Here is a 27,374-nt window from a genome sequence, read left to right on the forward strand (position 1 = left end):
ACGCTATATGTTTAGCCCGTGGCCATTTGGACCTCTACAATTTTGGAAAATTCTCATTTCTAATCCCATAACTTTTAAAAAATAATACTTTTAGTCTCATATATACTATACATCATTTTTATGTGTATATTTATAGAATATAAGACTATACAACGATTAAGTGCGACTTGAGATGATGAATGACGTGACAGGAGAGGAGTGAAATAAAAAGTCAATTCCTAAGTTCCCTATTAGAGCTAACCTATCACAGCTGATCGCCTGCAACACTTGCAATTAATGAAATTTTGGTCAAATTAGCACACATCTCTTACGTACCATTTCTTTTTTGTCTATTTGAAATTTCAAAATAATGAATAAAATTGTATCAATTTGAATTTCAATATATCCTATTTTTAATTATGTACAATTTGTAATATACTAGAGTGGCATCATTGTCATCGAATAATTTTATTTCCGAGCCTATAATTATGTCGGAATTATTTCAAAATTTTAGAAAGAAGCTATACCGTACCGTGTTTATAATTCAGTTGCTACGCTCCTTCACTTTGATTAAACCCAAGTACCGGAAGAGAAATGGAGAGAGGGTGTGGTAACAAGTATGGCGCCGTCAAAGCAGTTCAGGATTGAGCAAATAAAAAATAATCGACGGCCGGCATGTTCTGTGGGAATGGAGCAATCATCTTGCACGCCCCTCCGTTAGAGACACAGATTAGGTTGCGCCGGAAACTTAAATAATTGTGGGATTTCAACTCTACCTTTCCTCATTACAGGAAACACTCCTTTTAAGGACTTATACCATATTTACAATAATAAATAATAATAGTCCTAGTAGTAGTAATATAATAGGAATAATTATTATGAAGTTTCGTATAATTACATTTAATTTTTTTTTAATTTGAAAAATTATTTATAGTAATTCTGATATTTATTTTTATCTAACAAATAGATTTATCTGTTAATCAATTTAGCGAAAAAAGGTGAATGAAAATGTATATATTTATTCGTAATTAACTTATTACTAACATATTGCATGTGAAACAAATCATTTTCTAACCAAACCACCATTATAAGGGTCAAGATATACCTCCTCACATGCCTTAGTATGTGCAGATATATAAGGGTAGTTTGGTCCAAAAAATATATTTAGCTTATAATAAGTTAGTAATATATTAATCGAAGATGAATATGAATGTTCACTCAAACTTTTTTGCTAATATTAATAAATTCGATAATTTTTGAATGACAGATGGATCTATTTATTAGATGGAAATAAACGTTAGGGGGTACTAGACGTAATACTTTTTAAAATTACAAAAAATTTATATGTAATTATATAAAAAGTTTAAGAGAAGTACAGTGTAATTATATATCCTATATAATAATGAATGTAATTTTTATTTTATTTATTTATGATGAATCCCCCAACAACCAGAAATGAATATAAAAATAGTGATGACGGAAGCACAAAAAGGTCGGGCAATTGTGTGTCCCAGATTGGATTTCTTTACTCAGAAATTTCGAAAAATCGGAAGCAGTCGTTGAATTAATTTTTATTAAAATTGGTGGAGATGACATATACTTAGAACATTCCGAGTGGGAGGTTGCATCATATTATTTTCTAATCTCATCTCCACAGTCCCTTTTATAGAAACAACTCATTTGCTGGACATACACGAATTAGCATACATGCTGATGGATAATTAACTATTTTAATTAATTATGGAATTTAATTGAAGTTAATGATGGATTAAGACATGATTTTATTACAAGTTTTCTACTACTTAATTATGTTGGAAAATGGAATCGTGAGGCAGACTTGTGTGTCTATTTTGGTATTATGTTCGAATTATTGAGTTATCCTCTAGAAACAATTGATTCATTTTTTATTGTCCAAATGATTCGTGGTTCAACTGAAACAATGGATTGATTGTCTAAGTCATGTACCAAACGGATCAAGAACTTGCTTCGGTGTGGAAGATCCAACTCATCGGAAAGACATGTGAATGTACGATTAAACTTGTCTTATCACTCAAATAGAAATGATTTTATAGAATTGAAGTGTATTTTAAGGATTTCAACATTCAAGAGATAATTCATTAACTCACGTTTATATATGTAGATATCCCACGTCCCATAATTATCCATGTATGTCTAATATTTCTATATATGTGTTAAGTATTTTTTAAAATATGAATTCTTGATATATTTATTTTTTTCAAGCTAATATAGTTCTCTAAATTCAGAATGATCATTTATATACTGATTCAATCTTTGAATATATAAAACAGTATATAATTAATTAAAAAAATCATTAATTGATTAGTAGTAAACATGCATGTGAGTAGTTGGTCTCTTCCCATATATATATATATATTATTAATTCTCCCTTCTTGATTTGGGTGTCACGGTGGGGTGACACATATATTCGATCGGACACTGTACACGAAACAGCCAGCAAACTTTTGTAAGAATTTAAAATTCCCTAACACGACAATTGGAGCCCTTAGTGGCTTTGTTTTTCTCAATGGACTAATTAGAGATTAATGACATTATTTTTTAATTAATTAACTCATAAACAAACACTAATCTTAGTGACTATTGGTACTTGTAAATAAGAAGAATTTATGGCTATAGTTAGTGGGCCGTTTTCGCTAATCTTGGATCCATCCCACTTTTCTACTACTTGATGCCAAGATTTTAATGATCACCATCATTATTATCATCGAATAATATTTTAATATTGCTAAAATTATTATTGTGTTATTTTTTTTTCTAAAGAAAATAATTAGAAAGTATGTTTTGTTTGAGTTAGGACCACAATTATTAGCTCCAAACAAGCTGGACCACCTTTGCATGAAAACCTATATTTGGAGTGTATACAATTTAATTATTAAATTTTTTCATAACTTTTATTATATTTTATGTGAGGTTTATTCAAAATGACAAAATTATTTAGAATGTTTGGTTTTGTCTCTAAGTGTTTGGGTAGGTATAGAAATTTATTAGATGGAAAAATGTTTAAAGACAATCAGATTCTATTGTAATAGTAGGTGTTGTTTAAAGTCAATGTTTCAGTTGGCGAATCCTACTTTATATGTTGGATATTGTATCTACTGAATAGTAGGTGTGTTGTTTCTATTGTAATAGTGGGTGTTGTTTTTACTGTAATAGTAGGTGTTAATTATTGATCAGAATACTATTATTGTTTTGTTAGATATCGATATTCGATAGGAGTGATTGTAATCTATGTATTTCAATTAATAATAATTCATTGCTCTTACGTCTGAGCCTAAAATGGGTCTAATTGGGCCTACTTAAAGGTACCGCCCCAAGGCTGGCTACGAACAATAGTGGGTCGATCTTAAGCCAGACCTTTTTGGGTTGGTTCGTTCAAATTTGACCGACTGTGCATTTTGAGGTCGATCCTTATGAAGAGAGTGTTGTCGAACTCCTTAAAATGAAAGAAACTAGTCACCATTTTGAACTTCACACATTCAAATAAGAGCATAACGATAACAATAATAATATAAATTAAGGATCAAAAAATTGAATTTATTACAATACCAAATATATATGGTCGAACCATAATTTGACAAGCAAACTTCATACATTCGTGGAGAATAATAAAGCTGAAAATAAGTTGACAATTATGAGTTTAAATAGACTTGATGAACTCCATCACCTAGATGCCATATGCGTAACAAACAACCTTAAACTCTGTGAAGCCAGCTTTTGTTGCAAAGGTTTCAAACTCATCCTTTGTTCTTTCTTTCCCTTCTAGACTCGTTAACTCGATAATATTCATCCCAGAGGTAAACTTTGTATGAACATCAGTTTGAGGACTGTTTGGAAGAATAGAATCCATCACAATCAGCTTTCCCTTATCTGGCAATGCTTCATAGCAATTTTTTAGTAGCTTAATGCATTTCTCATCATTCCAGTTGTGCAAAACAAACTGTAATAAAGAAATTATAATCATATCAACTTAATTTCATTTTATAGTCTTTAAATTATAATTATATTAACCAATTGTAGAATAATAATAGATAAAGGGCATGTTTACCCAAAGGGATCCGCAATCCGGCCGTGGGATTGATTTGGAATTTGTAATGGGATTGCCTATTATTGGACAATGCAATGGTACGTTTACTATGCAGTACATTAATGCGAAGATATCCTTATACAACTGTTCACTAGCAGTGATTATACACACAACTTCCTACCGAATTTACCTTTTTGTCCCCTACAATAAACCGAAATTACTTGGTCAGCTCATCCATTCTTCATTTCTCTCCCCCCCTTTTCCCCTACGTCCGAGTTTTAGACGTTTTGTGGCAAAACTCGCTATTCCGGCTGAATCCTTCGAACGAGCACGACAACCTCCATATTTTGGGTAAGTTAACCATCACCCCCAAATTATCCGCATTCTGGTACGGAGTTTTACTATCGTGTATAATGTAGTGATGATGTCGTATTTTGTTGTTCTAGGGTTTCTCAAGTGACCGATCCTATCGTGCAGGAGGCTAATCTGGTGGGTTCCTAAAAGCTTCCGCACACAATAGTTTCAGGTTAACAATTATTCCCAAAGCATCTTCTACCCCTGTCTTCAATTTCTTTATTCTTCTTTCCGTCTGCTGTTCTTATTCGGAAAACGTTTTCCCCATTTTCTTGTGATAATTTACTGCTACAACTTCGCATATCATACTTTTCAGCTGTCGTTGCCTGCATTTTAATTGCCTACATCGTCTTATTTTTTCTTCATTACAACTGGTAAAAGTGTAATGTCATCCGTCTAATTCATTTTCTCTATTCCTTAAAAATGAAGTTTATTAGCGACTGTAAGTACTTGATGAATTTGATTATTGCCGTCCATGTCAATTGGCCAAACCTGTGAATAATATTTGTTACTATTACCGTAAGCTTATATTACAATTCAGTTCCTTTGATCATCCTGTTGCATCCTTACACTTTGCTTCCATAGGGCAACATACATGGAGACCCCTACTTCAAAACACGATTTTAGTAGTACCGTATCTGATGCTAGAACCGGTAGTAGGCACCGTTCCTCTGCCACAACCAACTTCTGCATTTTTCCTATTGTGGTAAGGATGTGGTCGTACGCAGTTCATGGACCTCCCTTAACCCAGGTAGAAGATTTCGCGAGTGCCCAGGCAATGAGGTTTGTTAATCAATAAATTCAGTATTTAAATTGTGCCAAAAATATTTTGTGGATAATTCGTCTACGCTTTAGAACGTACACGAATTCTCCCTACGTTCGTATATCTTCCATTATCGAGGATAGGTAAATATACATCACAGGTAGAAGATTTAAATTTATCTACCAGGCAATGAAGTTTGTTAATCAATAAATTCAGTATTTAAATTGTGCCAAAAATGTTATGTGGATAATTCGTCTACGCTTTAGAACGTACACGAATTCTCCCTACATTCGTATATCTTCTTATCTAGAATAGGAAAATATACGACGTCACATACCATTTTTATTTGGCAGGGACAATACTGCGGTACATTCCAATGGGTTGGCCCCCCAATGTGCCGCAGGTCTAAGGAGATTATTCCTGGACTGTTGAACATAATTTCCGAATATGAAAGTCAGATTAAAAGTTTAAATGAACTTCTACAAGAGGAGGAGACGCACCGTTATACATTAAGAAATTATTTATGTCTTAATATTTGTGTGGCTGATGACTATTTGTATTGTGTTTTATGTCTAACCTTGCTTAATTCGTCGTACTGTGTATTTTTCGTATGTTAATGACAGTATGCATCGACGCTTTTGTAGACGCAATGTTCATTGTGCCATGCGCAAATCTGACAAAGTAAGTTCTCCTAAATCGTCCAGTTGTAAGTTTGTTTGCCTATTTTATGTTGTACTGTACATTCTCTTAAATCATATATTTTTCTCCTGTGTCTTGTTGTCATTTTTCTCACCTGCCGGCATAATAATGATGTGCTTTGTCCGCCTGTTTATTTTCTTATGCACCATACATATATTTTCATCTCAAATGCATACCATAACGAAAGTACATTTACTCATAAATGTCGCTCAAGGCTGATGTTTTCCGTTTTACATATAAATTTTGTGTTATGGCTACATTTTATATTATATTACTGGACTTGCTACTGAATAAAGGACCACAATAATTTAAGGTGAGAGCTACATTATCTAACGTCATACATATAAAAGTAGCAGCACATTAACTTTCTCCAAAAAGCCCTTCTATTCCTTCTTTTCCGGATTTAATGTCTGTACAGGCATTACTTCTCCAACTGCCCATTGCCCAACTACTTCTTAATTGAATCAGAACTTTGAACATTCATTGTGGACCTGAGGAGGGTCTTCAATTTGATGCGATTTTAAGAAAGTGGCGGCGGGCTCCCTTAGTTTCCATTCGCTACATATGCACTTACCACTAAGGGGTAACACATCTGGTGATTGTGACAGAATTTGGGGTTAATTAAATCCACCTACCCTTATTTAATGCAACAGACACATTAGATTTCAAAGTATGTGGACCTACTAAGTGTCATCAATACTATATGTACAGTCTTTGCATTTTATTGGCTAGGACATTATATCACAATGCCTAACTTTGCAGTATAAATGTGAGCTTTTTGATGAATCCAACTCATCAAAACATCAGAAACTTCCCTTTTTTGCTCAAACACCTTCAGCTTTATGCCAAAACATCTTGTATTTGCCAAAGATAGTTAATGATGTGGTCTGATGGATTCTACTATCAACGGTACATGTTTTATTGTACCAAGTGGACCAAAGATATGGAAAAAACTTTTGTTAATAGATTGTTGTATCATGCCAAGATTTCACCCTGATCATGAGAACAAGTTTGCAATAACTGATGCGTTGGAGGAGGTGCAAAAATATCACGGAGGCAAGATTGATTTCGGTTGGGAAAAATATGTCCTTAACTCCCTTCGCGAGAGACATGAGGTGTTTGGGAAGCTGATTGCCCGCCGGGATGTTGTCCATAACAGTAGGCTTCGATTCGTAACTGCGGTCGACTCAACGTGGAAGGAATTCTGCAAGGTGATTTGTTATTTTTAATATTTGTATTACGTGGTTTTATATTAGTCTATTACGTATAAGTATGGACATTTTTTTTTGTTGATGATAAATTACCTCTCCATTGCAGGAATCTCGCATCGGCAAATGCCATGTGAATGCGTACGAAGACATGTGGGCTGAGTTATGTAAGCTGTTCGCTCAACCTGTTGACTCCAATACTGTTTCTGTCGACAATGAAGATGCACAAGACACTGAAGGGGAGTCCAAGGAACAGCCTGCTCATGATGGCGACGTCGAAGCAACCGATTCTCCGGGTGGTCCACTGAAAGACCCGTGTCCTTACGGGTATATCTCTAATAGCACGACCTCGACCTCTTCCCTTTGGAATTTCGTGGACGATTTCTACGGTTGCGAGGATGACGCGGATTCCATGCAGCCACTCCCTGGGGTGCCAACACCTGAATAGAAATTCATAATTAACCCTTGTGAAAGCCCAGTAGCTACAAGGATTCCTTTAGAAGCCAATTCCTCGGCATCAAACCGCACTCCAGTAAAGAAGGAAGATTGAGGCAGTAGAAGTTTGTTGCATCCAAGGTGACATGTCGTCGAAGGTGGTTTTCTAAGTTGGTTGGAAGATGGTCGTCTACAGTAATTTTCTCAGATGCAGGGGGTATTTTGAAATATATTATGCTATATACGTATATATATTTGTAGATATTTATATCTAATGATGTATTAAAAAATATGCGGAATTTTGTCGGGAATATTGTTGTATGTTGCAACACGATCATCATTCCGTTGAATGTTAGTCTACTTTCCTTTTTAGTAGGCCTATAGTGCATTAATGGGTATCAGGCTAGGAATGTTTGTTCATGACAGTTGCAGGTCGTTTTGTATTTTCCTATATGATTGCATGGGTTGTATAGGTTTTGTGGATCACCTGTAACTATTATTCCTGGCGGCTGTAGTGAAGTTTATGTAATGAATGAACTAACGTAAGCAATCTACTATTTGCCAACTATTGTAACTTCATTTCCTTTCTTTATGTTATATTTTTCCTGAATATTGATTTTTTTGTTTGTGGAATTTTTTTTTTTTAATTTCTCAAACCCGATCAAATTTCTTTACTGGGTGTTTTACCTGTTCAACTTCATTTCTCATTTACTAGAAAAATCCTTTTCACATGCTTAGTAAATGCTTGGTCATGAAATTGCGTGGTTTATATCCATCTTAATTGTACATTAACCATAAACTTGCTGACTAAAACGTCACATATTCCGCTCCTTTCCCAAGCACGTTTCACAAATGAGTGCAGGCAATGATGGAAAGATGCAGAGCTTTTGTGGCATATAAAGCGCTTCAAGTCCGTGTCTATATTAATGGACATCTCGGTGGCAGAGTCTGAAAAGTTGTCAACATCTATTCACAAACCCTAATCTCCGTCCTTGCCCCGCTTACCACTTCACCCACCGGCGTGTGCGAGGAAGTCGTTGAAATGCCTCGTTGGAAAGTTCCAATGGGTCAGTCGCGCTATTTTTATACTCGTACCTAGACAAAGAAGGTGGACAATGCATTCTGTACCTTTCTGCACATCCATGCCATAATGGGCAAACCTCAGATAAACCCATGACGCCCGCTCAACTCTACGTTCCAAAACGCCTGTGATGCCGTCAATGACTACGCCAAGCGGAATTGGTCTTACGATTTCTTCATATCCAGACTCAGGATTTTAGGTCTAAGGTACGGCACTTTCTCTCTTCTACTTCAGGAACCTAATATCAAGTGGAACCAAAATTCCAACCGAATGTTCGGCAGCAGAAAAGATTGGCGCAGAATCATACGGGTATGCATTTCCCCTTAAATGTGTGCCCATTTTTTAACAGACGCCGGTGCTTTTGCACGCTCAAATAAATGTGATTTGCAGGCGAAGTCCTTCGCGAAGGCATATTACTACTTTGGGGAGCCAAAATGGGAGCAGCTTCAGGAGATCTTCGCCGGTCAAGTTCATGCGCAGTATAGCGATACGAGCGAGGACGTGGGGGACTTCAATTTGGATGGGTCGGATAACTCAGATGTGCAGTTCTTGGGTTGGAAAGAAGATGAGGAGCCAGATGTGATTGATCTCGTCACCAGTGAAGATGAAAACTGATTGTGCAGTGTGGGGTGTTGGGTAGAAGGAGAACTGAAAAAAAATCGCCTTGATGCTGGACAGTGGATATGCTTATGAATTTCGTTGGTTTTTTATTTATTTTTATTTTTAAATGTATGTTGTCAAACATGAATGGATGGTAGTTGTCATTTCCTTCAAGTTTCCATGCCATAATGGGCATTCTAATCCCTTGTCCATCCCCTAACCTTCGCGGCCGATTGTCTATTATCACTGAGAAAATGGGATTAAATGAGTAATTATGCATAATACACGATAAGATAAATCAATTTAAATGATTTAATACAGGTATGTAATGTGCTCATACTGTAACGCGATTAAAAAATTACAAATTTAATTTACATTCTAAACATGGTTTTCGTTTATTCCAAATCCTTTGTTAACCGTAGCAGAGCGTGCATGTGAGATAGATCTAGTGGGGGGGTTTAACGTAGCACATATCACATAAGACAACACACACACACTCATTTAAAGCGTAATTATTATCAACCTACCGCTTACGACCACGAATGCATTGCATTGAATGGACTCCTACTTTCAGAGCATGCGCAGTGTGTCCCTTCAACTCACCGACTAACAAATGCCATAAATTGCATTCTAACCGTATGAGTAATTGTCTGTAAACGCACCATCTCCTTGTGGGAAAAAACCACTCCTCCGCCTTCTTCTACGAAACGTGTGCCCCTACACCCTCGTCCCGAACGCCAAACAGACTTTTCCTTCCTTGCTTACCGATTCACCGGAGGAAATGCCCAGGAGGAGAAGACCCATGGGTCAGGGACGATACTTCTACACCCGAACTTGGACAAAAGCTGTGGATGATGTGTTTATAGACGCCCTCTCGATGAAGGGAAGAAACCAGTCAAACCGACGAATTCCCAATCTGCCGTCGTTGAACTTCGCCTTAGATAAGGTAAACACTTACGCTGGTAGAAATTGACACATGTATTTCTTCAAAGGAAAATTGCATCTTCTAAGGGTTCGGTATCACACATTCCGTAAAGTAACTGCCGATCGTTCCATCTCTTGGAACGAGAACACGAATAGAATGCGCGGCCCGTGGGAGGAATGGAGCAGAATTATTTGGGTACGAGTTACTTATACTCACTCTCCATTTTCCTTTTTCGTCTAATGTGGGTCATGAATCCTGCAGCTGTATTTTTTATTCTTCACCTTGTTGTTCAACAAACAAGGTGTATTTTTTTCCCCAACACATTCATTATCTTTTACATTTCTTCTTTGCTTCAAATCTGTCAAGTTTCTTTATAGTTTATTAATGAGATTGTTAGCGCAGCTGCACAGAAAAAACCGCACACTCTGGTTGGAAAAATAATTTTATGTTACAGCTTATTATATTAATGAGTATACAGACTTATTCCCAGGAATTTCGTCTGGCGGCTCCTGTAATGTCGCATGAGTCTGCGTTACCACATTTTTCATATGAACAACACATAGAAGCATCTACCCAATTTCCAGATTTAATATTCGTGTTCGTGTAATGCAGGAAAGGCCTTTTGCCAAGGCGTACTACTATTGTGGCGAACGAAAGTGGGAACAAATGAAGGAGATTTTCGGTGGAGGCGCTATACTTTCATCCAGTGAGGATACAACGCGACTGTACGACTCCACCGATGATTCCTCAGACGGCACCGCATATGGGTATTGATGAAGATGGAAGTTTTCCGATTATATAATGACTTACACAATCGACAGAAGCGTAGTGATGCCAATTGTTGCAAGTATTTTGTGGTTGGTTCTAAGTATATTCGAATTGCCTTCAGACAACGTAAGTACTTTGGTAGCGGAGCACGCTCAAATTTCCTTTCCTTTTTGATACTTTGAATGAGGCTTAAGGTTTGAATTACGTATGTATGCCATAATATTGGACGTTATATAGGCCAACATGTTGTTTATCCGTACAAGATTGAACGAGCTGTTCTTCAACAGCATGACTTTACGGAACAATATATTCCGTTCATATTTGATGTGTAATTTGAAACTAATTTAGGACCTGAAATAGCCTTCAAAACAGGTGAAGACCAGCGTACATTACATCAGACATACAGTACAATAACAAAAATCTAAACGTCATTGCAACAACAAAAGTTCAAAACGACGATGTTCTCTGGACCAACAATTCGAAACCAGTAAACAAGGATTACATACAAAACGCTGCAATTTTTTCCAGAAGTTTACGTAGACATATGCACACGCAATAAAGCCTTCACCATTTGGAATAAGCTTAACACTTAAATCCTACTTGATAGCATGAGCCGTGCCATCTTCACCCTGGAATATGTTGACATCGCGCGGAAAAGCTCCATTTCCTTTGGGTGATTAACGAGCCTATTTGCAACAATGATATGTTCATTCTCGTCAAACGAGTCAAGCTCCTTAACCTGTTCCAGGATCATCGCGCGATGTTCGGGCTGACCAAATTCGCTTTCGAGGACCCTCGTCAAAGATGCCAAACGCGTGTTCCGTACGTCCCTTCTCTTGCGTTTTCCTGATGAAGTGCTACCCGGCCGTTTTGCAGTAGTCGATGAATTAGTAACGTACTCGACATTTGCATCAAACGAGTACGGATGGTCCTCGTCCAAGCCGACAATACCTACGTCTGCATTCCATTCAGCATTGGGACCGTGACATTCTTGCGTGTCGGCAATCTCCTCATCTCTAACGTCATTCGCATCCTTGAATGGATTCGCGCTGCGCTTACCGGTGGCACGGTCTTTACCAAATATTTCTCGCCATGCATTTAAAAAAGGCAATGTCTTATACCGCATTCCCTTTGCGTGAGGATCCATCTGAACCATCAAATAACGTCACGTGACAATGTGCCACAAGTGAAATAGATCTTCTGGTTAAAGAAGAAAAAAATTTATGCAAAAATGTTTTAATACCTTCACATAATTGTCTCAAGCATTGTCGTCTTCCACCGTGACCATATTCTGTTGTTCATCCCAACCCAATCCTGAACGCGTGAGCATAGTTGATAGCGTCGAGTACTGCTTCTTCCACATATGCAACTTCGAGGTAATATGTGGTTCAGCCTTGATGTCAGCGGTTGGAAAGCTCTTTGCAATGTAGGCCTCTAGTTGGCCTAGATAACCATTCCTAAACCCATTATTGCATTTCCAACCTGTCACTATCAGATTCTTAAGTCCAGCCACCAGACGTTCCTCTTCGAGAATCGTCCACATTCGTCGATGTTGTGGCTTATCTCTCTTCCCTCCGTGTCGTCGAAACCTGCTAGTACCTTCATCGGATCACAAGTCCATGATTGGATGACTGATTGAACACCTTATATTGCAGCGGCCTGCACCGAAGAAATCATGTGGAAATTAAAAGGCTCATACAACTTTCGGGCTATATTAATGAGAGAACAAGTAACAAAAAACCACTGAGTACAAACACGTAACGTCCAAATACATCGCAACACCACATCCCATACAAAAGAAACAAGAGAATTGAAGAAATGAAGGGTACCATAAATGTTTCAAACAAGAACAAGTAGAAAACAGATTTTAATATGACCATCTCCCAAACCTAAGAGGCCAACATAACTTTGGGGATAGAGCACTGTGTATTACAACTGAACTTTCATCCTTCATGTTACAAGCTTTATGAAGGATGAAAGATGAAGCCATTATATTTTGGATATACGACGTCACATAGGACTTGTCCACTCATTGTACATAGACGTTGCCATTGCATCCCTCCAAGAATTCTATGACGGGTTGCTCTCAATGTTCCACACGCAATCGGCATCTGCATCAGTACCTTCAGCTCCATCACTGGGCAACTCGTTCACCAGCGGATCATCAGACATTTTGGTCCTTAAAAAATTGTGCAACAAGTAACAAACCAAGATGATCCTGTTTTGCACCTTAATGGGGTAAAATGATTGACTTCTTAGAATTTCCCATCGCATTTTCAGTAGACCAAAAGTACACTCAATGACATTCCAAGCGGAGGAGTGCTTGAAGTTGAAAAACTCATATTTATTTTGTGTCCACCAGCTCCACTGTCCCATTCGCATAGGTGATACCTTACACCTCGGTACGGGGTCAAGAAACCTTCAGCATTGGCGTAGCCATTGTCACACAAGTAGTACTGTCCTGCACAATGTGTTGTCAAACGCATCAAAGTTAATTTTCCATATATAGGACCAGAGAAGGTCGTAATTGAATGACCTATGGGTAGATGGTATAGTTGAAGGTGACACCTTTAGGAACTTAGTCCACCCTGTCTGTGAACGGCATCACGCAAAACACGGCTATCCGCTGCACTCCCCTCCCAATCAGAAAGAACGTATATAAATTGCATATTAGGGTTGCAGGCACCAAGTATATTCACAGCGACGTGGCCTTTGCGGGTTCGATACTGTTCTTTCTCAACTTCATGTACTCGGACGTCAATGAAGGTTCCATCCAACGCCCCGAGACAACCCTGCGATGCATTAAGACAATCACAAATGTAAGGTATATATACGTAGTAAACATGGAAATCAAGTGACTGGTGATATTGCTATCTTTCATAAATCAAGGAAAATGTTAATATTCTGTACTGGTACCTTAAACCACCTCCACCGTGGGTTGACGCAATAGTCGGTAATTGGGGTAGATCGGGCTAGGAGTATGTTGTACAGTTTGATTATTGCTCTGAGGACCCGGTGGAAATGTTTGTGGATCGTGCGGCCGGAACATAGGAAATCATGCTTCACCACAAAAATCTTTTTATGATGGACCACAACACTAAGAAAAATAGCGACTTGCTCGGGTACGGTACAAACCCAGCTTTTTGAAACTCCACCGGTATATTGGAGCAAATAGCACAGCCGACCATAGGCGTTACGGTCCATACGTAAGTTGCATAGACATGACTCATCGGTAACTGAAACTAGCCGGTGAAGGTGACTAATCTGCTCCGGTACCCAAATATTGGTTAAGAATCTCGAAGGTCCAGTCCGAGGACGATAAGGTTTACGTGCATTCATGTGTTTTGTAACAGAAGTGAACAATGTGAGAGCGACTGTAAGCTCGTCGAGGATTTGTTGTAAAATTATTAAAGCCAAAGTAACTCTTTGAAATGACCTCATCCTAAACATGAAAAGCACTTTTATTCACAATGGAGTAGTTTGGACGAATGCAAAGGCAAGGAGGATGCGAATTCACTAAACACTGAGTGACAACAGATCCAAACTGAGTAAATGGCCATATTCTTAACAACCAAGGTACAGAACAGAAAAATTATTTGCTGCAACAAAATGACCACTGTTGAAGCAAATATGGTATACAATAACAAACAACAAAGGCACATACCGGTTGTGCCATCATATTAACAGGACAAATGAACATCAGTTCATTATTACAGTATGCTCAACCCAAGTAAAATTTAAAGATAGTAAAGAGTATAAGGCACAATACTACTGAAACACCTTCAACTGAGAAAGTAATGGGTTGAAAGAAACCCACCTTAAGATCGCGAAGGATGATAGTGCGAACCACAAACAACAACGATTGTAACGAACGAGTACTCATGGGACAGCGTAAATGGGACGTCTCGGTATGATTCCTGCAACCCTCCCCAAAAAGACCGAATGTCAAAAAGAACAAGCTGAGATACCATACAAGCCAGTGATTTAAGGGTAGGATACATACAAAGAAGATAACGTACCGACGAACACTGGCGACGAAGAACTCACCTTTACACGATGATACTGGTGGCTAGCTGGTACACGTTTGCGTACGAGCGGGATTTTGCAGAACACGAGAAAGAAGAGGATTTGAAATGAAAAATCGAGAGCGAAGTGAAGGCGGTGGGGGTGTCTACAAGGACAACGGTGTCATTTCAAGTGCTAATTTGAGGGTAATATAGTCAAAACCACACGGCTGCGGCGTCGGGATAGTATAAATCCCACCCAAATTGGCCGGATTCTTATCAGCAGATTCATCACACCATGTCTCGAGCTTTGCTGGGTAGTAACGGGCCGCCTCATTAGCAAGTAAACGAATGACTGATCAGGACTACAGCGTATATCCCGCCTAATACGCCTTAGTAAACATGTCCAAAATATAAAACTAAGGTTGAAATATACCTTGAGTAAGATGGCATCTCCTTTTGGTACTTGAACAAACATATCCCCACCAATATGCTCTACGCCTGCAATAACATATTTCATTTTTCAACCATTAAATATTCAATTCCTTCTCGATAATATTTCTTCATTTTTCAACTATTAATTATTTAAATATTTTTTTAGAAGATAAATAATACTTTAAAATAAATTGAAACCTAACAAATTTCTCAAACTTTATGTGCATATTTCTTAATTATATAATATTATGGTTAATTGACATGCATATTGATGTGGATATAAGTTGTATCAGGGACTAAATAAAAAAATTATATTCGACACACAATTGCTACCTTAATCTAGTATAGGTAGAGAGAGGATTTTTTTTTTTAAAAGAGGGGTAAATGAGTTATCAAATCATGAATAGTGAACCCCTTTTAAAAAAAAAATATTTTGAATATTTATAATAAAATTAAAAATATTAGGGTGTGATAAGCTATATTATTTATAGTGTATCGCACGTATAAAAAATTATGTTATAATCCTATAAATAATTTATGACTATTGATATATCTATCATATAGCACTCCACTCTCAGATGAGTTATTAGAATCGGGACGAGTGAGTCTTCCAAGAGTAATAAGACACGAGAAACATTTTGGATATTGAGTCAGGTTGAACAACTATTTGGGTCGATGTTTAATAAGTTAATAGGCCAAAAATTTATGACAAAAGCCCAATACAATTGCTGAAGGTAGCCCAACTAATTGTTGGAGTGGATGGAGGGGAGGTGGTGGTGGTGGACCACAACTAATTGAAAAGCAATTGTGTGTCGAGGGTAATTTTCTTTTTTAACTCCTAATGCAACTCTATCCACAACAGATATCAATTTGTAGAGCGAAGCAAACTAACTTATCTTCAATTAAAAAAAGTAAAAAAAACTTTCGTTACGATTTTAAAGAATTATAAAAAGAAATACAAATTACAAAAGAGTAATGACATCATAAAAATAAGGATAAATTACAACAAATTTCCATAAAATTTTGGCATAATTATGGATGCTCCATTATGAAGAATTATAAAATTTTCCTAATGTTTAATGAAACTATGTAATCATTGTATGAAAGTTTGGAATTATCAATTTTACTCGTACTATATTTATTTTTATTTAAAAAAATTTTAAAAACAGAGGAAGAAAATAAAAAAAATTAAAAATTATTAAAAAAATATTATCCACTTAGTTCATAAATTTTTCTTTAAAATAAACAAAGCTATAATTCATAGTCCCAAAAAAAAAAAATAGATAAAAACCTAACGGGATGGGCCAGTTGTTGGACAACTATTAAAATCAAGAGATATTAGCTAGTATTGTCCAAATAATAACGGGGTATTTATAATTATAATAAATTTAAAAAAAACTTATTGTAATTTACCGTAATAATAACTATAACAATTAAGAAAAAAGGCATCATCATAACACCAAAAAATTGGGAAGAAATGGTAAGATTGATGGATATCATAATTGATAAATTGTAAAAGGATGGGGCGTTAATGGCCTTAATGTGAGGATACTCTGCAACGATGATACCAAGAGTAGTACCCGTACACCCACCAACATCCACTATTGTTCCAAACCTCGAAAACCCATCATATAATTTGATAACTTTTCTCATGAAGACTGTAGAATAGGCTTTCATGCCATTGCACAATGTCTTAATAATTTTCGGATCCGACAATACGAATTCGTAGTTAGATTTCCCATAAGTTTTTTCAGTTAAATTTCCTCCTTCAAGAACTGCGTCTTTTAAACTGCATATACAAAAATCCAAAATTTTAACAATAAATGATTTTGATTAGATCAAACTCAAGTATTATTCCTCCAACTTTGAAGGTTTGGATCACTTTAGAGGAAAATTTTAATCTGAATTCAGTTTGATCCTACACCATTTACACGGCCCAACATAAGATTTATTTTGTGATTGGTGTATAATTCAATAAAAATAAGGGATAGTTGCACTTCGCTCTCCTAACTTTTGATGTAATTATATGTAGGCCCTCTGTAGTTTAAAAAATTTCATGTAGTATCCTTGAGGTTTGCTCCGTCTAATAATAAGTCCCTTCATTAGTTAAAATTTATCGAATTTATTGATATTAATAAAAAAAGTCGAAAAAAATTATATTTACCTCCGATTAACTTATTAGTAACTTCTAACACGTCAAACAAATCTTTTTATAATGAACTTACCCTCATACGTCATTATGCGTTGATGCATGTGAGAATATGTATTTTCACGGTTATAAAGGTATTTTTAGTTCGAAAAATAATGTTGGCAAAATATCACTTTTGGTCCCACGCTTTACATGTTCAACACTTGTAGTCCCAAAATCCTAATTTTTTAACACCTTTAGTCCCACTCCGTTAAAAACTCACGTGCCGTTAGTCAGCTGGTATGTTCCATGTTGGTCAACAGCAAAATATCACTTTTGGTCCCACTAGATAGGATCATTCTCACTTTTGGTCCCACGCTTTACGTGTTCAACACTTATAGTCCCAAAACCCTAATGGAGAGTGGGACTTGAGACATTACAGGACAACAACGGCAAGTCTTGGTGGTTCCTTGCAGTGAAGGCTTAATCTTCATCAAAAGCAACTCAACATCTGAAGCAGAGTGAGTGAGAGTGAGAAGTATGCAAATGCAGAGAGAGAGAAGTGATAGGAACACTGAAAGCGTCCAACAAGCAAAAGAAATTCAAGATTCAATGGATCAAGATTTAACATTTGAAAGTGAATCAATAACAAAAGAAAGGTTGAAGAGAATGCAAGAAGTAATTCAAGCCCAATCCAACTTAGTCTTTGCTAATGGGATCAAGACACAATCGGAGGCCCAACATGTGAGCTTAATTTCATTAATTCAAGTACAAGGAAGCCCACAATAGGAGCCCAACTTGTCCAAGTGCAGCCATGTGGTCAAAGTAGACCTTTCAACTATATTCAAAGTGCATTTATATGCCAATTTTTGGATTTCCATGGTCATGCATGGATTTTACTCGTTTTTGACCAAGAATGCGTAGTTTTTAGTTATTTTTGATCAAGTATTGAATGTACGTCCACCAAATAGTCACTTGGGATATGAAAGGTTAATTTAGAAGTGTTTTAGGCCTATAAAAGGCACATACCAACCATGCATGCGGGATACAATCGAAATATTCAAGAATTGATCTAAGTTTATAAAATATTGAGTGTTAGTGTTCTCTTATTTTAGAGAGTCATATCCTTGTTTTAGCTTTGGTGAAACCTTTGCTTTGTCAATCTAGTCTATTAGATTGGTGATTCAAATTCACAAAGCCCCCAATTCGTGCTCGACTCAAGTGTGTCATTGTGTGGATTTATTTACTTGTGCTCATTGGTTGGTTGAATGTTCTAAATAGTAGGTCACGTTCATATAACGTGGTTGACTATTTACATTCCTCAGGTCACGGACCACTTTATCCATTTCTAGTCTACACCGCAAAGATCGGGCACTTATGGTCGATACTATATCATGTGGTATCAGAGCCTAAGTTGATACGGTAGGATTTCTTTCTTTCGTTTGATTTACCTTGAATCTATCGTCTACTACCACAATATTTCGTACCTTCCCCCCCTCCGATTGTTATAAAAAAAAATAGAAAAGAAAAGCTAAAAAAAAGGGAGAGCAGCCTAAAAAGATTTTCCTGGTTGTATCAAACTTCTTTAGACCATTCTCTAGCTACGGGTGAATGTGAAGCGTCCACATACACATACTTGGTTGAGAAAAGAATTGACATTTGTTTTTGAGTCACTAGATAAAGCATTAAGTTTCACTGGAGCTTAGATTAGAGAGTGTTGAGTGAAGTGAGACTATCATTGAGGACCAAAAGTGTGAGCCTATTAAGTGAGGAGTGAAACACGAGGGAAAAAAGAGCGTGGCAAGAATTTGGTGAGGCTTCTATAAAAATATTTATATATATTTTACTAAATGACAGAAAATCGAGATAAAGGAGTTGTTCAAGCAAGTGATGACAACAACTCGGGACAAACGATACAAGGTGGGTCGAGATAAAGGAGTTGTTCAAGCAAGTGATGACAACAACTCGGGACAAACGATACAAGGTGGGGTCGATGCATTCCATATGCAAGCCTTAGTGAGCCACTTTGGGAAGTTGCTTGATCGTAAACTAGAAGGACTTCATGACTTGTTGGTAGCCGTTTTTGGTTTGTATAGCATCAGATCTTTTGCTTGTATTGGCAAGGAAAATTTGTGAAGTTTCAAGGAACAAAATATTACTAGGTATTGTAAGAAGATTTTTGTCACATTTTGGTTTGTTTGTGGTAGTATTTGGCAGATTTTATTAATGATAAAAACCAGTGCATTTGAGTATATTTCTTATTTTTTTGGCCTATAAAAAAAAGATGAGAATGTTGTGTGGTGTTGTGGGTTGTTTAGATATAGAAAAAAAATATGTTTTTGGCGCCATTATTTCCCTCCAAACACTGTACACAAGCATTGCAGTATGTTTTCAGCGCCAATTCCGTCAGTTTTTAACAGAGTGGGACTAAAGGTATTAAAAAATTAGGATTTTGGGACTACGAGTGTTGAACACGAAAAGATTGAGACCAAAAGTGAGACTGGTCCTATTTAGTGGGATCGAAAGTGATATTTTGCCGTTGACCAACATGGACCATACCAGCTGACTAAACGGCATGTGACCGTTTCCGTTAGTTTTTAACGATGGTACTAAAGGTGTTAAAAAATTAGGGTTTTGGGACTACAAGTGTTGAACACGTAAAGCGTGGGACCAAAAGTGAGAATGACCCTATCTAATGAGACCAAAAGTGATATTTTGCCAATAATGTTTGACCTGTAATAAATCAATTAAGTGTAAATATTAATTTTTATTGAATTCTTTTTGTTAATATCAATAAATTTAGTTAATTTTGATTAATGGGGGGCTTGTTTGTTAGATGCAAGCAAACATAAAAAATGCTAGATGTAATTTTTTCAATCATAAGGGATTTATATATAATTATACTTATTTTTTAATAGAAAAAGTGTAATTATTTTTAAAAGTAACCGAATACGTAATAAGTGTATATGAGATTTTAGAAAATATTTAAATATAAATATTTCTGTTTTAGTTGGGGTGCAGATACCCAATCTCAGCTAATCTTGTTTTGGGGTCTCTTAGAACGGATTGGCTCATTATAGTTTGTGTATATATTCAAATTAAAATAAAAAATACAGCTAGATTTTTTAATAAAGAATTCATTCTGAGTTAATTTATAAATAAATTTGGTCATTTTTATACACATAGCTAAGACATATTTCTATAAGAAGTTCCAATCATCTACGGATTCAGAATTGGACTACTTACATAAAATTTGTATTACAGTTAACGTTTAAAACTTTAGAGGGAATTTATAATTCTATATATATATATATATATATATAATATTTTAAAAAAATTACATTGACATCCTTCACGATGTATAGAAGAAAATACGTAATTACTTAAATTTCATAATTTAAGGATTTTTTTTATATAAATTTTATTATAATTATAAATATCATTAAAAGACAAAGTAGCATTACAACATTTATTCAGAAAATTCTAATCTAAATTATTTGGTCATATTTGAATTAGTTATATGACAAATACATCATAAAAATAATACATCATTGAAAAAAAATAATCAATTACGTAACAAATATAATGCACTTATTTCGTGATTAATTTCGTTGCTCAATATCTGATTTAGATACTATATTTTCCAATTCAAGAAAACATACCTGAACCCCTTTACGCACTGACTAGTGATTGGCCAAAGCTGAGCAAATGACACCCCATCCTCATCTCGCACGAAGAACTTTCCCACCGGAGCAAGTTCTATTCCCCCATTCTCAAGCTTGCTCACAGAACAAGTAAGCAAAGAGTGGGTGGCCAGCAGCCGGAGCAGGCTATCAAGCACGGCGGCTACTCCGTCGTGGCTGGGCGGAAGTTGGGAGACGATTTCAGAAGGGGAGAGTTGGGCCCCACCGCCGGCCCTGGCAATGATCTCAAAGAGGTCAAGTTGAATGGCGGCGTCCAAAGCCATGGGGAAGATATGAGAGACACAAGCAGCCAAGGCCAGCGCACCTGCTTCCTCATCTTCCCCATGCTTGTAGTTTTCCATTGTAGCAGCTTAAATTAAGTCGGAAGCTGTTTTCTGCTTATACGAGAGTTGAGAGGGAAGACGATGAGAGCTGAGATGAAAGATATATGAATACATAGAAGAATATCAATAATTCAATTTTTCAGATGGGTTAGACTAATTATAAATAATTGAAGGGTTTCTTTCCTGTTGCACTTTATTAATTACATGAAGACAAATACTAATTTAGAAGTTATTATGATTAATAAAATTTGGAACCAATGAGATGTCGATTTTAGGTACAAGTACTTGTCTTTTTCAATACAAACAATATTCTCTTTAATTTGATGAGATAGTAATTGCAAGAATCTAATGTTATTGGCCATTGTTACTTAATTAATGGCGGCTCTACCAAAAGGGTCTGAAGTAGTGGTTTGCTTGCAATTAAAAAAAGAAAACAACTAGTAGTTGCGCGACACCAATTTTTCTTAAAATTGTGTTTAAAAATTTACCAATATTCTGATTTTAAAATCATCTAACACTTTACTCTAATAATAATAATAACATAATAGAGTATAAGCACACCTCACATGCAGATTTCTGGACAACAATAAGAGAACACTTATTGAGCTAAACAATAAGTAGAAAATCATAAGCTTAAACAAACTGGTTTTTCTTAAAATTATTTTCAAGTTGGATTGTGATTAGCGATTTTATAAAATTATTTTTCAAATTATCAGTTATAAAATCAAAATCAAAAGTGGGTTTTTTAGGCTATTTGACTGTATTTTAATATTGATGCATGCAATTTTGGTACGGGTGCAAAGTCCTTGGACCCTTGAAGTGGATCTGGGCCAATCGAGTAAAAATTCCTGAGAAAAAGACCTACAAAATAAAGGGTTAGCATTCCGATGCTTAAGTTAGTCCCGAATTTAAGGATAGATAAAAATGAAAATGAATGACAACAAAAAATTATGATAAAGCTGAGAATTTAGTATGCAAGAGCACGAATTTAGAGTAGTAGAATAACAACACAAGGAAGAGTTCTCGAGTGTGTCAGCGGGGTGTTTGTCGGGGGGTACCTCCTTTATTCATAGAGGAGGAGTTCTCCTGCAATAGGAGTCCTGCTGAGGGGAATCCGTATGATTTAGCGAGAAAGGCGGGATTTTGTAGATAAGACTCATTCTTATCCATTTCTTAAGCAACGAGTCTCCGGGTGAAGGGGGTTCTTTCTACGTGCAAACTACTACTTGGTGAGGAGTTCTTTAGGCTGAAGAATCTATCCTCTTGAGAGCACCTTCCTAACTATCAATTAGTTTTGGAGGCCTCCGAATTGGGCTCTTTCTTTGGGCCAAATATGACAAAGTTGGTTTCCTTCTTTATCTGGACTTTGGTGCAAGGAGGGGGCCCTTTGGGCTAAGCTAGATAGACCTTTTCTCTAGGTCGGGCTAGATCGTACAAGGTACCCTTTTTGGGCCGGGATAGTGATTTGGACGGGCTGCCTCTCTCATGGGATGGTGGGCCCTCATCTGGGCTTGGTACTTCATTTTGGGCCGTACCCATCATTCAATGCCCCCCCCTACTCTAAGGATGAAGGGTGCCCTCTTCATCTTTAGAGTAGAAAATCTTGTTTCTTCTGGAGGAGGACTGGTTTTCATTCGCAAGGGAGGAAGGTATCCTCTCATTCCCTGATGGAAGACCATGGTATTTAGTGAAAGAAGGATACCCCTATCTATGCCTCTTTTCAGTTGCTGCAACCTCACCCTTGTTGGAAAATAGAGCAGCAACCTTTTGGCAGGGTGATCTAATGTCAGTAATGATGGCGAAAAAAGGCGCGTCCTCGAGGTAACGGCAACACGCACGTCCCAGGTCATGATCTTCATGCGCTAGGTAACTGTCTCTTAGTGGGGCGGTTACTAAGGACGTGGGTTAAAACGTCATCTTCAGTAATCTCTTTCTCTTCTTCTATCTCACAATTCTTCTTGATAGCACAGGGTATCCATTATAGCCTCCATCTTCCTTTGTAAGTATTTCCTCCTTCTTTTATAAAGTTCCTTAGTTTGTTTTTGAAAAAGCATCTTCCGCTAGTGACTCCGTACATTTCGTTAAAGAGATTCTTGGGGGCGATGATCCCTTAATTAAATTAATCAAAAAAAATTAGGATGACAGTGACGGTCGCCATCCTCGTACTGCAAGAGGCGACGATGATGCTGTTGTTGCCCAAACCCACCGTTGCTCTATTTCTTTATTAGTGCGATGTCGTCCCCTGTTCCATTGCCCTCCCTGACCCCCATTTGTGGGGCTCACGAGGCGCCTTCCGTAAGGCACTGTGTGGCTAGTAGTCCGCTGACTACTTTTGTCAATCTCAACATACTTTCGCTCGGCACTAACGCAGCGCGCCGACAGGAATCACAATAATGAGAGCAATAACAGCAACAACAACAAATTAAACACGCGATTTCAGAAAGCAGATTTTATTAAACTGAAAATGCGTATACAGTGGGCAACGATGCTAGAGCAAGGCGATCGCCTTGAGGGGAATTTAATACATCACTAAACCAAGCTTCTTGAACGCATTTCCCAACCTCTGCTGGAGTTACTCCTGACTGATCTCGCCCCACCCGGCTTATTTTGTGTGGGGCCAAACATCGTCTACTTGTCCCTCCAAGTCTTTGAGTTGAAATCTGCCAAGCGTTCAGCTGCTGCCATAGCCGAACTCAAATCAGTCACCCGTTGGCGCTGCAGCTCAAGACGCTCCCAAGTCTCAAGCCTTCTATAAAAGTGAACAGCTTATCCTTTTCCGATGTCTCTGATATTCAGCATTAGTGCCGAGAAAGCTTTCACATATTCTCGCACGAAATCTGTACGTTCTAATTTTCGCAATGCCCGCCTGGCATTGTACTCGACGTTCTCCGGGAAGAATTGCTGTCGGATCGTTTTTCGAAGAAGGGCCCAGGTATCAAGCTGCACTTGATGGGCCTGTATCTCCGCATACTTGTACGCCCATAGCTTGGCATCACCAGTGAGATACATGGTTGCAGTCAACACCTTCCTTGCCTCGTCCTGCACGTCTGCACCAAGGAAGTACTGTTCCATGTCAAAAAGAAAGTTCTTGACCTCCTTCCCATCACGAGCACCGCTATAGGCCTTCGGTTTGGGAATTCGAAGCCTAGCACCGGGGTCATGAGCAACAACAGGGGTGTTACTCGCTACACATTGGAGCAAACCAATTTGAATAGACATCTGCTCCATGTCACGCCGCATATCGCCAAAACCATCGCCTCCAAAAGCACCAACCATCTCTTGGATCACTTGCCGACATTCATTCACTCTGAATTCAGCACCGTGATCTTAAATTCTAGGGAAGAGACATTCTCCTCCAAATTCATCACCAATTTAGTCAACTGGGAGTGTCCGTCCTTCGGGTTCTCAGCTTGCTTGCTAAGCGATGTTGCGTGTCGCGGGCTCCGGGTTCTCATCTTGCCCCGACACTCGCGCAACAGGATTTGCTTGGGTCACCGCAACCCGCCTCGGCACGTCATCATCCTGTACTTTGAGGGTGACGGTGGGGGCTAGGGTGGCATGGTGGGAGGAAGGAGGCGGAGTAGGGGTGGCGTTGATTGGAGAGAAGGGTAGGCAGCACAGGGGGGGGGGGGGGCTGGTTAGATTTTTTTTTTCATGTTTTTAATATATAATAATGATTACAATAATTTTTATCATTTTAAATTATTTGTATATAATATGAACTAAATAATAGAGCCTCCCCTTCATTCTCTCCGTCTTCCTCGTCTGTATCTCATCTATTGAACTACGAACAGCAGTAGTAGCCTGCCTTAAGCTCCTTCTCTGGCCCTTTCCAAAACGGGGCAAGAAGGGTCCATCTTCTTGGAAGTTGTCTCTGAGTAATCATCGCTTAGAAATGTCTCTTTGAGAAAGCGCATGGACTTGCTAGAAGAAGACATTTTTTTGAAAGGAAGAAGAAACTCTAAAAAAATGGAGAGAAAATACTTACAAAGGAGGACGAGAGTTGGAAGGAGATCCTGGTGCTTTGAAGAAGATTTTTTTGAAGGAGGAAGAGAGAAGAAATCAAAAGATTGCTAATGGAGGAGTTTTTAACCCACGACCCTAATAACTGAGGTACCAAGGACGGTTACCATGCGCGTGGGAGGAGGGTTACCAAACGTGCGTGTTGCGGTTACATAGGGAACTGCCATAGTTACGGTCGTTAGATTAGCCTGCCAAAAAACTATAAGTTCGCTTCCCAATAAGCTAAAGCTGTAGCAGACAGTTAGAAAAACGGACGCCCGAAAAACTAAGACAGGTTCCTCCTTCCCAAATTGCAGGGACCCCTCCACCAGACAGTTAGGAGACATCCTCCTTCCTTATAGAGGCAGACAGATTCTTTCTTCCAGTGATACAAGGACTCCTACTGTAAGGACTTAGGAGGCATCCTTCCTCCTTAGAGTGGGGGGAATTGAATGATGGGTATGGTCCGAGGTTGATTGGCCTAAGAAGAAATGCCAAGACTAAGCCAGACCTGACGGCCCAGGAAAAAATCAGCCCGTCCAAGGGTGCTAGGTTTAGCCCAAGAAGGAAGCACCTTATAGGGTTCGACCCAAGATGGAGGCCTAATAAGCTCAACGCAAGAGGGAACCCACCATACCAGAACCTGTTCAAAAAGGAAGCTTGTTCTTTCAATATCGGACCAAGAAAGAGGCTTAGTGCGAAAGCCTGTCGCACCTTTCTAAGGCCTCAGCCCAAGGGAAGGAAGGTGCCCTCAAGGAATCGGACTCCTCAGCCTAAGAGGACTGCTCACCAGTTAGGAGTCTTCACCAAGGAGGAGTCATTTCTCATCCGAAGACTTGTTGCTCAAGGAGCGGATAAGGAGCAACCTTATGGCCCAGAATCCCGCATTCCTTGTCAGTCATGCAGCTCTTCCTAGAACTTCTGTTATAGAGGGATTCATCTCTATAAATATGGGAGGCACCCCTCAATAGACTACCCCCTGCCACATTCGAGAATCTCTCTTGGTTCTACTCTGCCATTCTAATTTATGCTCTTGCTTACAAAATTCTTATTTTTACCATAATTTCTTGTCTAATTTATTTCTATATTTATTTATTTTTAAATTTGGCACTAAATTAAGTATCAGAATGCTAACGTTTAATTTTGCAAGTTCCCTTTCTCAAATGCTTTCGCTCAATTAGCCCAAACTCAACATCAAGATCCAAGGATTTTGGATTCGTGCTAAAAACACACACATCAATATTATTTAATTATTTTTTCAAGTTAGTATAGTTCTTTTAATTCAGAATCATTTATACACTGATTCAATCTTTGAATATATTAAACAACATATAATTAATTCAAAAAAATCATTAATTGATTGGTACTAAACATGCATGTGAGTAGCATATACTATTATTAATTCTCCCTTCTTGATTTGGCTGTCACGCTGGGCAGACACATATACTGCTGTATCGGACACTGTACAGAAAACAGCTTGCCAACAAACTTTTATAAGAATTTAAAATCCCCTAACACGACAACTCCAGAAGAAAGAAGAAAAAAAATTCCCTAACACGACAATTGGAGCCCTGGCTTTGTTTTTCTCAATGGACTAATTAGAGATTAATGACATTATTGTTTAATCAATTAACTCATAAACAAACACTAATCCTAGTAACTATTGGTACTTAGGTACTGTAATTAAGAAGAGTTAGTGGGCTGTTTTTTTTTTAATCTTGGACCCGTCCCACTTTACTACTGCTTGATGCCAAGATTTTAATGACCAACATCATTATTATTAGCCCTGGCAACGAGTCGAGCTCGAGTCGAGCTCGACCATTTTTGTCGAGCTCGAGCTCGAGCTCGACTCTGTAACTTCAAGCTCGAGCTCGAGCTCGAGCTCGACGAGCTCGCCCAGGTT

The 27,374-nt window shown here is 37.8% G+C and overlaps 1 protein-coding gene across 12 annotated transcripts; it reads right to left on the reverse strand.

Annotated features, from left to right (window-relative positions):
• Positions 11,209 to 22,351, reverse strand: LOC105155388 (caffeic acid 3-O-methyltransferase-like). 12 transcript variants are annotated; one of them, XR_002288139.1, is made up of 6 exons: positions 21,105 to 22,349; positions 15,316 to 15,380; positions 14,923 to 15,192; positions 13,792 to 14,792; positions 13,444 to 13,667; positions 12,556 to 13,336 (listed from the first exon to the last, which is right to left on the reverse strand). XR_002288139.1 is itself a non-coding variant. In XM_020698211.1 (2 exons), the coding sequence occupies exons 1-2, from the start codon at positions 21,485 to 21,487 to the stop codon at positions 17,947 to 17,949; spliced, it is 390 nt and encodes a 129-aa protein (XP_020553870.1). In that variant the 5' UTR covers positions 21,488 to 22,326; the 3' UTR covers positions 17,581 to 17,946. The 12 variants fall into 12 exon arrangements, 1 of the variants encoding a protein (XP_020553870.1); XR_002288138.1 differs by having other exon boundaries at positions 14,923 to 15,211; XR_002288137.1 differs by having other exon boundaries at positions 12,557 to 13,336; positions 13,792 to 14,317; positions 14,693 to 14,792; positions 14,895 to 15,380; positions 21,105 to 22,348.

Source organism: Sesamum indicum, linkage group LG2, assembly GCF_000512975.1.
Source record: "Sesamum indicum cultivar Zhongzhi No. 13 linkage group LG2, S_indicum_v1.0, whole genome shotgun sequence".
Classification (NCBI taxonomy): Eukaryota; Viridiplantae; Streptophyta; class Magnoliopsida; order Lamiales; family Pedaliaceae; genus Sesamum; species Sesamum indicum.

Bases quoted from the DNA above. Each gene is read 5' to 3' on its own strand.
- LOC105155388 (XM_020698211.1), bottom strand. From the start codon at position 21,487: ATGGAAAACTACAAGCATGGGGAAGATGAGGAAGCAGGTGCGCTGGCC.